An 11,670-nucleotide genomic window follows, 5' to 3' on the forward strand; every position below is an offset into this window, starting at 1 on the left:
ACAACTATGTCTTAATAGACTGCATATTTTCATATGAAAGGAGCATAATGTTACACACAACTTTATCAGAGCTGAATACCTGATTAAGGACCTGTGGATTTTAACATTGATGTAGTCTTGTTTTGAGTGTGTTAGGGGTCATTTACATTTAAAGAGGTTGTAAATCTTTTTTTAAGTAAACTTTAGCATGTCAGCATCGGCTTTGATCATATCGAACATAATTATCCTTGTTGTATCCAAGTAATACAATTAAACTCAATAAAAAGCTGTTCTCATCAGCATTTTACGTCACATTCTAACATTTGGAATTGATGTTGTTTAATAACTTATGTTATTTTTTTTTTCATCAGTTTGGTTCGCCTATTATTACACACCTACTAAACGGTTATTTCTGAATAGAAAAAAATAGATGTACCACTCTATTTTTGCGACGTTAAACGTTCATATAACACGCAAACATTTTAGTAAGGCTCTTATTCTGAAAATAGTGAACCGGAAATACATCAACAAACACCACCGAAGAAAACTGTTCGCAATGTGGAAGCTAGCCGGCAGAATGAACTCTGTAAACAGTGAAACAATGAATGGCAGAAAGTCACGAGAATCAGAGCGGGTTTTAAGCTTTTCATCTATTGGATATCTAACCATCATGTAGTTAGATGGTGCTCACATTGATACGACCAAAATAAAAAGGTAAGTCCCGTTCAGATCATTTTTAATAAAGCATGAGTTACTGTCGGAGAAACAAGCGGGTGAAAAGTACCAGAACTAGGATTATTTTTTCTTGCCTCTGTTTCTCTGAGCCTTTAACTGATGGTTTACGGTTGACCAAATATTGCTGAAAATTTTAAAACAAACCTGCTCATAAGAACATTGTTCTTGAGGTTCATTTAGGTTCATAAATAAACCTAGAAGATTTTAAAGCTGCAATTTTCTGTTAACTAAAACTTAATTTGAAACAAAATCCCATTAATCGTACTGTTTATTTTTTTCAGGCAACAATGCAGGGTTTTGGTTGATGGACCGGACCAATATTAAACGCAAAAATGACAATGACAATGAATCTCACAGTAAAAAAAAAAAGTTTGTTGCCTTCTTTGGCAAGCAGTAAAAAGCTTATTGAGATTTGAATTGTTGATATGATTAAACGAAGAAATGTATTTTTATTTTTTATTTAAATTAATAAATTTATTTTTATTTTAAATGCATTTTAGTGGATGTAGTGAATATTTTCAATGGTGGTTTGAGAGCTCTCTTGCACCACTTCCTGATTAATTCATGAGCATTTAGAGACTAAAGCTTTGCAGCTCTCATACCAACAGGCCCCACAGGTCGTATGTTTGATGACTCAGCCAAATGGCGTCTTTTTCTTCTTTTTTTTAACCTGACACAGGAAAACTTTTTTGTTATATGTCCGCTGTCTGCCTTTCTGTTCACCAGCAGATCCAGCCATGCCTCTGCCGTTTGTGTACAGCGACCAGGACTTTGTCACAGGTGTGTGTCGGGGCAGGGGTAACAGCCTTATGCCCACAAAGTTTGACACAACCCTTCATGCAAGCTGGACAGACAGGATGGACAGAGGACTCTTCCGCTATAACCTTGGGGATCTGCAAACCCGTATCCTGCCAGGCCGGCACGGCTTTGTGGCCCAGCTGAATGTCCAAAGAGGGATAGAGAGAAGAAAACCTCAGGAGATACTGAGCATTCAACAGGAATTTAATGCTAAACAGTTCAATTTCAACAAAATCAACCCAGAAGAGATCATGTTTGAGATGGAAACGGACACTGTAGAAGGAAACGAAAGGGGACAGCAGCATCCACCCATTAAGATGGTTGTGCTGATCAATGTCAGCCCTCTCGAGTTTGGACACTGTCTCTTTGTTCCAGATCCTTTAAAGTGTTTCCCACAGGTCCTGAACACTTACACCGTCCAGGTTGGTATTGAATCTGTGCTCCTCAGCTCTGATCCTGGCTTCCGTGTGGGGTTCAACAGTCTTGGAGCTTTTGCATCTGTCAATCACTTACATCTTCATGGGTACTACTTGGACAGTGAGCTTAAGATAGAATCCATGCCAGTAAAGCCACTGGCCCCTGAAAGGGGATTTTACCACATGCTGGACTTCCCTGGTGGCTTTATGTTTTACACAGAGTCAGAGCAGGTCAAGGAAGCGGCCAAAGCCATCTGTCGAGTCACTGACTTTCTTGTGGAGTCAAACATTGCTCACAACCTGTTCTTTACTAGAGGATGTCCACCATGTGAGAGCATACCAAGCGAAAAGGATCGTTGTTTAAGAAAAGGTGTCCGTATCGCTATTTGGCCAAGAAAATCCTGCTTTGGTGCCAAAGAGGAGTCTGCCTTCAATGTTGCACTTTGTGAACTGGCTGGACATTTACCCTTCAAGAACAAGAGGGACTATGAGCTCGCTACGGAGAGAGATGTAATAGAAATAACTCAGAGGTATCTTTTGCCTGATGAGAAGTTGAAGACACTGGAACGGCAGCTATCTCATCTGGTGAACTTGTAAATCGCACATCAAAACAATGTTAAATACTGTACTTGAGCCACATTATTCCTACCATTTCAATTAAATCAGGTCTTGATGTTGTGTGTGTAAGAAATTAACTTTATTATGATAAAGTGTCTTCATAATCAGTTATTTATTAATTGATAAAATGTATGTCTTTACTTGCACCAAAGTAAAAAAAAAAAAAAAGGGTTTTAATAAGACAAAAGAATATACTGGCTGTGTTCAAAACAAAGACACCCACAGTTCAATACCAAAAAATGCTGCTCTACGTTGCAGCATTCCAAGTTTGGTCTCCACCCCTGTAGGTAAGGGTTGTTCAAGGTTGCTGGTTAATTTGCATCAAAGAGGTGGGAAAAATATGTTGATGCTACTTATTGGTAGCATGTTTGTATGTATCTGCTGTAAACAGACATTGGGAAACACTTATTGATGTAACAAAAAAATACTTTTTTTGAGGCAATATTTATCCTGTTGATGTTAAGGTGATTTAGAGTCAGTGTTCAACAAAGGAGAACACTGGGAACAGCATTGTAATTGTGTCTAGAATATATTGTATTCAGAACAAAAATAAAAGTTAATGGGAAACAAATGTGTTGCTGTAGTGTTGAAGTCTTGTATCAAAGTTAAGCAGTTGCACTACAGGGCGTGTCAGTCTTGCTGCCAAATGTATACTTCTCCATGTACCTGTTTTATTTGAATGTGTTAACACAAGTGTCAGAAGTCCTGCAATAACGAGAAACACCTGCAGGGGGCTTGGTGCACTATAATTGAGAGGCCTTCAATAGGAAGTAGGTGATAGTAAATGTACTCTAACTAAAATATACATCGATACCAGAATATGGGCCGTGAAAGTAGACATTAGTAGACAAATCTATTCACTGAGCAGATCAATCATTTTACTGTCATCATCTTTCTTTTCAATTTATTTACATTTGTTGCTGCAAACATTATTCACCTTGCACAAGTACTGACAAAGTGTGAACATGTTTGAACAATAGATACATGCTGCATATTGACTTGGAAGTGATGTGTAAAACTCAGCTATCTTGACTTTGATAGGAGAGCTTCTTCATCAAGCCTTATAGAGGTGTATAAATAAGGATGGTCAATGCTACACATCATCCCCAAAGAGCACATCATCTGCCAGAACAGCATCACCAAGGAAGCAGTGCTTAGCTTAGCAGTGGGATCAATGAGCACAGATACCTGCTCACTCATTCTAATTAATGAGTTTCCTGATAGATGAGGACAAAAACTGCATATGCACATATAGATAATTCACTAAATGTTCACTACTTTTACTGTAAGGTAGGGAAATGTCCCTTCTTCTTTGCTCATTTTAATAAATCCCCTGTCCCTTAACATTTTACAGCAGTAACATAAAATGCAAAATCTCAAGATATCTGCTGTTATTACCAAGTACAGAAAACTTCATGGCCATTTCACATCATACATCTGGATACACAGAAAGTCAGTTATTTAAACATGTTTTTTATTTAAACACTTTTTCATCTTACCTCTAAAAGTTGAATGAAGACGTAACAAAATATCTTTTTTTTTTTTTTTTAAATCACGTGTCTTTGACCTTCCTGTAACAACAACAAGAGCATGACAGCCATTGATTGCCTTTACTGTTTACACTTTGCAATGACTGTGTACAGTCTTTTTCCACTTACATATTCAAGCTAACCAGATGAAGTTTACACTAGCTACTTTCAGAGCTGTGGGATGACCTGCCAGAATAGCTCAGGAAAGCCAACACAATGTCATCTTTTAAGACACTTTATTATCAATGGTGGATGTTAGCTGTGCTAGCAGCTATGCTAGCTGGGTAAGAACACACTTAATAAAATGAATAAGGAAAATAAATGAAATTAGCTCATTTTGTTAGGAAATGAGTTACAAGGTGAGTTAGTTTGACTGATAGATTCATTCAAACAGTCAAAGCTGATGATTATATCAAAACATTTTTTTTTTCTAAAAAAACTAAACAAGGATTTAACTATGCTATAGCCATGTTAGCATATTCCTGAATGATTTGGCTTCTGCTGAGTCATGTAGCTTCCTGTTCTCACTCCCTCTGCATCACTGAAATTCTTGCAGGCTCATTGTGGGAAAATAACTTTGAGGCATGATTACTCTTATTAAAAATATATTATTGTTTAACAATTAGTTTTAGTAATCAAAAAGAGAAATGTATACAATTAATATTTATTTATTTGGTGTGTAAGCTGGTCACTTAAAAGGTGGGATAAGAAAAAAAAACTTTCAAGGGTGTTTGGTATTTTAAATAATATTTAAGAAAAATGGAATAATGTAAGGCATCACTCAGATAATGATTTATCTTGCAAGAAATAGTTTGAATCACAGTGAAATACAACTTTCACACCCTCTTATAATAAAGAACCCTTGTCTTAACCTTGAGCCCTGCTGCTGTGATGGTTGACTTGAGGTAAACCTGTCATGCATCTTTCTAATGGGGCCCAGCATGGATACACATTATTTACAGTTAATGCTTCAAGGATCAGCCCTGCAGAGTTGATGAGAAAGTCCCCACCCTCTGGCTTGTAGTAACAACAGGAAAAAACAAGTGCCACAGAACACTGTTTTTATATTTTATAGGATAGGACAACAGAAAAAAAGTTTATTTGCTCAGACAAGAATGGTTTTGATGAGGGAAGAAGGTTACAAAGAAATCTAACTATGACATCCCTCCTTAAAGTGAATGGATCACAAGTGTGTGTAACCTAACCTGGCCAACACAGTCTGGTTAAAGGAAGTCTATGACTTTTTTAATAGTTTGGCAAGGATATGAGGTTTGTTCTTCACATCGTCTACTTTGTACTGCATTTTGCTACGATACCCAAGTCGTTATGAGAATATAAAGTAAAGAAGCTTTACCTCTCTTACTATGCATCGCAGATAAAGTTCACTCCAAGAGCAACAGAGGAGGGAGTGATAGTGGGAGTGCCCTCCTAATAAAGCCAACACCCATCTCTGCTCATCTTCCCTTGTTGCTTGAGATGCTCAGTGTGTTCAAACCTCCTGTCTGAAAATTACAAGAGAGAGAAAAAATCTAATTTACAACAATGGGCTGCGTTCAAAGTTTCAGGGAAATGTGTGACCGCACAAAAAACACTAATGTTCGTCTGAGTCTTCCATCAGTTTGCTTTGTGTGGCAATTAGCCATGATCATCCTGTTTGGAGTTTTTATTCGTTACAATGAGGAATCAGATCCACACTGGATAGAGTACAGAAAAGAAAACAATGTGTCGAGTGACATTGAGAATGACTTCTACTTTCGATATCCAAGTAAGTACCTCTTATTTCAATTTTTTTTTTCTAAGATTGAATGTTTTTCTACCTGTCTCAAAAAACTCTGAGAAGTCAACAACTATTTTTTACCTTTTAGCTTATGTAGCAGCACTGATATCCATCTGCATATTTATGGATCAATATCCAACCGTAAATAGTTATTTGTCTGAGCATTTAATGAATATTGTCATTTCAATGTTGTCATTCTAGTTCATTTAATCTGTACCTGAGTTACAAAGTGGATGATTATTTTCAGGCTTTGTCAAATGCTTCCTTCAGGTGCATGTTTCCCCTATGATTTGACTCACTTTCGCACAGGCTTTTTGATCCAATGTAATTTCAGCCAAAAGGTGAAATTTTGGTTGTGCATGTGAGCGTATTGTGTGCTTACTGTGAACACTTTCACAGCCACCCACGGTGTCAATATCAGGCGATCTCAGACATGGTGTTTGATGTCAGATGATAAATGTACATGCAGATACAGTTTGCTGCCATGAGACCTATCAGGCATCATACAAGCATCACAACTGACTTCATTTCCCAACACAAAGCCCAGCATCTGTGTTGACAGGAGGACATAAAGACTGGAGCCTTGTCTGTACGACAACCAGTACAAACTACTTTCTGTTTGATGCAAAATAGTCCATGAAAAACTATACTGTTTTTCACAGTGCAGTGGAAAGCTTTTGTGCCCTAAGGTGTGTCAAACACTTATAGTGTTACGCTGTAAAAGATACTGACTTGTTTATGCTGGTATCTACACTCTCCTCTCTGATTGTTATCACAGACAGTGACTGTCTCACATTAAAGAGTTCACTTTTCACAAGTTATTTCTAATTTCATGAATGCTCTCAGGAGAAAAAGTTGACAGTTTCCACTTTGGTATACATATTTATTTCGTTAAAATTATTACTTTATTTTTTTACATTAGAATTGTTAGTGTAAAAACTAGTGACTTGCAGATTTAAACTCTTTAGTTAGTTAAAGTTATTTTGTTGAGTTAATAAAATCCCTGCAGTGTAAACATTTATTTACTGTTAGTGTTATTGATGACCTCCTCATGTCCACTTGTTTCCCCTTCTTACGTAATATGCCCTCACGTGGCGCTCTACCATGATGACATGTTGTCAAAGCAAACACTCTGTAAACAGAGTCTTCAGCTGTGTATCCTCTTATACAGAAGTATATACATTCAACTTAAAGATGCTTCTGTAACTGTGATTGCGGATTCAACAAAATCAGGAAGCAAGCACTGAACAGTTGTGATTTTATCCTACATCATTATTTTTTAATTCCAAACTTACCTAGATGAGACTAATTTGCATTGTAGTACAGAGCTGAAAACAGAATTAAGAAAATATTAACCAGGTGAAGCTATAAAAATTAGAAATTAGAAAAATTAGAAATTATTTTCCATGTAGGCCATTTGTCCACAATATTTTCTTTCTTTTTCTTTTTTTTTTTTCTTTTTTTTTTTTCTTTTTTTTTGTGAACCAGCAGCACCCACAAACTTTAGAGCTTCTAGCTAGGGTATGTTGTTGGTAGATTGCAAAAGTTCGCCTTGGCGCTTCAGTTTGTTTATGACTGATCAGTTTCTGATACATGTGAAGCAGAGACAGATGGCACAGTATGACTACAACACTCTGCTGTTTTATCATCATATCTGTCATCACTTAAGGGAAGATGAAAATCTGAGAGAAGAAGAGAGGGGGAGTGAAAATCTGTCAGAAGAAATAAAACATGACCCTACAGAAAACTCTGGTTCCCAGGGTATAGACTTCATGTGTGGAGCCAGCTCTACACAGAAAAGACCAAAGATTGAATAACAACAAAGTTATTTCTTTTATTTTCTCACATCAATTCCCAAACTTATCTCTATCATCTTTCTGTGCCTTGCAGGTTTCCAGGACGTCCATGTGATGATCTTTGTTGGATTTGGTTTCCTGATGACATTTCTCAAGCGGTACAGCTTCGGCGCAGTGGGTTTCAACTTCCTCATTGCAGCCTTTGGCCTGCAGTGGGCGCTGCTAATGCAAGGCTGGTTCCATGCCCTGGACTACACGGATGGAAAGATCAAAATTGGAGTAGAGAGGTAATTAAAAAAAAAAAATCCTGTACTGAATTAACAAAGCATTTGATGCAGTTTTTTAGTCAGACAAGGAGCTATATTTGTTCATTTCTGCACACAATACAAAATAGAAAATCTGGAAAAATATCACAAAAGTCCTTTAACAAGTTCTATTATGTACTCCAATAACACTCAAGGGTTGAAATGTTAAGCTTAAAAGTATTTCAGTCTTTCACTTTGATGAAGGTCAACATCCAGCAGATATGCAAGTGAAGTCTCTCTGCTCTGATTCTTTTATTTTACTGAAACTGTTTATAGGGAATATTTTTTCACCTGCATGTTTTCTGTTAAAGAATTACTGGAGCACACAGTGAGGTCAACAACAGAAACCAGTCTGACCGAATTACATAAGTATATTTCCAGAAAAATTAGATACAGTATTTGTGTCCCAGCTGGATGTTGAATAACTTGTGTCCTATGAAATGAAGTCACTTTTCCCTCTCTGTCTCTAACTTTGTAACTGTTTTACTTTCTCAGCTTGATCAATGCTGACTTCTGTGTAGCGGGATGCTTAATCGCCTATGGTGCAGTGCTCGGTAAAGTGAGTCCAGTCCAGCTGTTGGTTATGACTTTGTTTGGGATCACATTGTTCGCTGTGGAGGAATATATTATCCTGGATCTCATTCATGTAAGTTAAACCACTAGTGTATGTTTTGTTTCTATAAAATCAAATGATATACAAAAGCAGAGTCTTAAAGCTTCCACACAAGCAACAACACAAGCTGTGCATTGGATTAATTTCTGGACTTGATGTGTTTCTGTCTCAGTTTTCTTATTCTCAAAATAATTTTTGCCCAAATTCAGTACAATTTTCCATGTTTAATCTTTTCTGTCCTGAAGGCCAGAGATGCTGGAGGCTCCATGGTGATCCACACCTTCGGAGGTTATTATGGTCTGTCCATCTCATGGATGCTCTATCGACCAAACCTAGACCAGAGCAGCCGTCTGCAGGGCTCTGTCTACCACTCGGATGTCTTTGCTATGATTGGTGGGTACTATTTAATTCAGGTCATTTTATTTTTTATTCCTCCACTCTTGCTGTCATTCTCCAAGAACTGCTGGATTCTCAAACTTTGGCCCTCTTTCTCCAAACAGGTACCCTCTTTCTATGGATGTTCTGGCCCAGCTTCAACTCAGCCATCACAGACCATGGGGACGGACAGCACAGAGCAGCCATCAACACATACCTGGCTTTGGCTGCAACTGTGCTGACCACTGTGGCCATCTCCAGCCTTTTCCAAAAACACGGGAAACTAGACATGGTGATAATCAGCACTATTAATATGTTTGGACACATCTTCCACTGTCTCCTCTGAGAATAACACAAGCTTTTTTTGCACTTGATTTTCAGGTTCACATCCAGAACTCCACTCTAGCTGGAGGCGTTGCTGTAGGAACTGCAGCAGAGTTCATGCTCATGCCTTACGGATCTCTGATTGTTGGATTCTGCTGTGGGATCATCTCTACTCTGGGCTACATCTACCTCACAGTATGACTCAGCATTTATGAGTTTAGGGTTCAGCTGCCAATCAAAGATACTTTGCTTTATATGCTTTTAAATTCACTGTAAGCCACAATCCGTGCTTCCTAAAGTAAAGTCAGTTCTTCTTCATCAATCAGCCTTTCATGGAGAAGCATTTGAAGATCCAGGACACATGTGGGATCCATAACCTGCATGCCATGCCAGGGGTCATAGGTGGTATTGTGGGAGCCATTACTGCAGCAGCTGCATCAGAGTCTGTTTATGGAGAAGAGGGGTGAGCGGAAGACAACAGGAACAAACATTCACAAAAGAATGAGATGTTGTGAAATTACTTGTGTCCTAAAAGGGAAACATTTTGACTTTCTGCTTCTCTGTCTTTAAGGCTGATAAACACCTTTGATTTTGAGGGTGAGTTCAAAAACACTGCCCCCACTCGGCAGGGTGGTCTCCAGGCAGCAGGCCTCTGTGTGGCCATCTGCTTCGGAGTGGGAGGAGGCATTATTGTTGGTGAGTTGATACATCACTAAAGCTAATTAAACCACCTTAAATTAAGAAAACATAGACAGGCCAAATGCATAATGGACTGTGTATTTTTTGGGAGGGACTGACTGCTTCTGTATTCCTCCTAGGTTCTATTCTGAGATTACCAATCTGGGGGGATCCAGCAGATGAAGGTTGTTTTGATGATGAGCCGTACTGGGAGGTAAGAGAGTTACACAGAATCAGTCCTGTGTATCCAAAAAGAAACATGGTTTTAATTATTTTTTAGTGTATTACATGTAGAGTGATAGTGTACCTTTGTTTCTACTTGTTTTAACAGGAGGGAGATACGTCTCATTGTCTTCCTGTTTGGAGGATTTTAAATATTCTGATTTGATCCAACTGGAAGAATTTCACTATTTGTTTTTTTTTTTAATGTGACAAGCTTATCAGGATCAAGTTTATCTCTGATGTTTTATGAAGGAAAGTTTAAAGATCTTTTGTTTATATAGATATGAGTTATGGCTGTTATTTATGGTTTGTCATGCAGTTCCTGTTAGCAACGTGTTACTGCTACGCATTTGCAACCCTGAGGCTTTTTTTTCCATGAGTGTTATTAAATAAGCCAGGTCAAACTCCTGCCTCTATTTGTAGGTTATTAATTTCCTGGTTTTGACCCAACAAGGGCACCTAAGGTCTTGTTGTTGGTTGATTTTGCTCTGGTGTATTTCCTACAGCTTCCGGATGACGAAGAAAGCACACCACCAATCCTTCACTACAACAACCACATGCAGAACAAAGATATGTAAGTGTCCTTTTAGTCAAACTAAAACCAGCATCTTGGTCACAGAGGCATGCACACTGTCTTTTTACCAAACAGTCAATGCAGGTGTGCTGCCTTTGTTGATGTGACATGTGATGCACTCAGTGACCTCTTGGTGGCAGCAAATCTTAAACTTCCCAAAATGCACGTGACAGTGGTTCCTGTTATGTGTTGAGTGTCTGTGGTCAAACAGTGAGAGCACATGCAGCCGGGATGCTGCTGCAGACAGCGTGGTACCTTATTATGAAACACTGATGGACACCCTGAGACACATGTCCCCTCATGAGGCTCAGCTGAGGTGTTTGTTGATTTTCACAGAACGTCTCTGCGTGGGCTGCTCCTCAAAGTCACCTTTATGTAAAGTCACATGAGTCATGTTTACTGACAGGGGAAAACTGTGTGGAGAAAATACCTGAAGCCTCACCTGTTTTATTATTATCATTATTTTAAAATACATTCTCTAACTCTATGTTGTTTCTTTTTTTAAGATAAATAAATATTAATTTGCGTGTGTGTGTGTGTGTGTGTGTGTGTGTGTGTGTGTGTGTGTGTGTGTGTGTGTGTGTGTGTGTGTGTGTGTGTGTGTGTGTGTTTATTTTTTAGAGCTGAGTCAAATTTCAACATGGAACAAAACTGACTCCAGGCCCTTCTCACCAGGCCGACTGCTGCTGGACACTTCATTCATTCAAATTCATTTTGCAAAATAAATCATAAACTTTTATTTTTCATACAGTTATTTTATTCTTTATTTTTTCCTGAACCAAATCTGTCAATTTAAAAAATCAAAGAATTATGGCACAAATACATAAGCCAGTTTGATAAGGTCTAAATAAGTGCAATGATGTTGGTACTGTTGGAGGGATTCCCATTCCAAAAAAAAAGCCAGTTAATGCCCTTTTTGACTGCTACTCTT

The 11,670-nt window shown here is 38.1% G+C and overlaps 2 protein-coding genes across 4 annotated transcripts; both read left to right on the forward strand.

Moving 5' to 3' along the window:
- Positions 1-507: 507 nt before the first annotated feature.
- gdpgp1 (GDP-D-glucose phosphorylase 1) lies at positions 508-3,105 on the forward strand. 2 transcript variants are annotated; one of them, XM_074677969.1, is made up of 2 exons: positions 508-693; positions 1,441-3,105. In XM_074677969.1, the coding sequence occupies exon 2, from the start codon at positions 1,452-1,454 to the stop codon at positions 2,523-2,525; it is 1,074 nt and encodes a 357-aa protein (XP_074534070.1). In that variant the 5' UTR covers positions 508-693; positions 1,441-1,451; the 3' UTR covers positions 2,526-3,105. The 2 variants fall into 2 exon arrangements, with proteins under 2 accessions (XP_074534070.1, XP_074534069.1); XM_074677968.1 differs by having other exon boundaries at positions 1,444-3,105.
- Positions 3,106-5,617: 2,512 nt separating this feature from the next.
- On the forward strand, positions 5,618-11,432 carry rhcgb (Rh family, C glycoprotein b). 2 transcript variants are annotated; one of them, XM_074677352.1, is made up of 11 exons: positions 5,618-5,840; positions 7,743-7,935; positions 8,449-8,599; positions 8,812-8,959; positions 9,067-9,233; positions 9,323-9,460; positions 9,592-9,728; positions 9,837-9,961; positions 10,084-10,157; positions 10,672-10,739; positions 11,361-11,432. In XM_074677352.1, exons 1-11 carry the CDS (start codon positions 5,618-5,620, stop codon positions 11,392-11,394), a joined length of 1,458 nt encoding a protein of 485 aa, XP_074533453.1. In that variant the 3' UTR covers positions 11,395-11,432. The 2 variants fall into 2 exon arrangements, with proteins under 2 accessions (XP_074533453.1, XP_074533454.1); XM_074677353.1 differs by lacking the exon at positions 11,361-11,432 and having other exon boundaries at positions 10,672-10,743.
- Positions 11,433-11,670: the final 238 nt, after the last annotated feature.

This window comes from Halichoeres trimaculatus, unplaced genomic scaffold (assembly GCF_033239565.1).
Source record: "Halichoeres trimaculatus isolate MK-OKI-2021-1 unplaced genomic scaffold, fHalTri1.1 fHalTri1_scaffold_10, whole genome shotgun sequence".
NCBI classification, from domain to species: domain Eukaryota; kingdom Metazoa; phylum Chordata; class Actinopteri; order Labriformes; family Labridae; genus Halichoeres; species Halichoeres trimaculatus.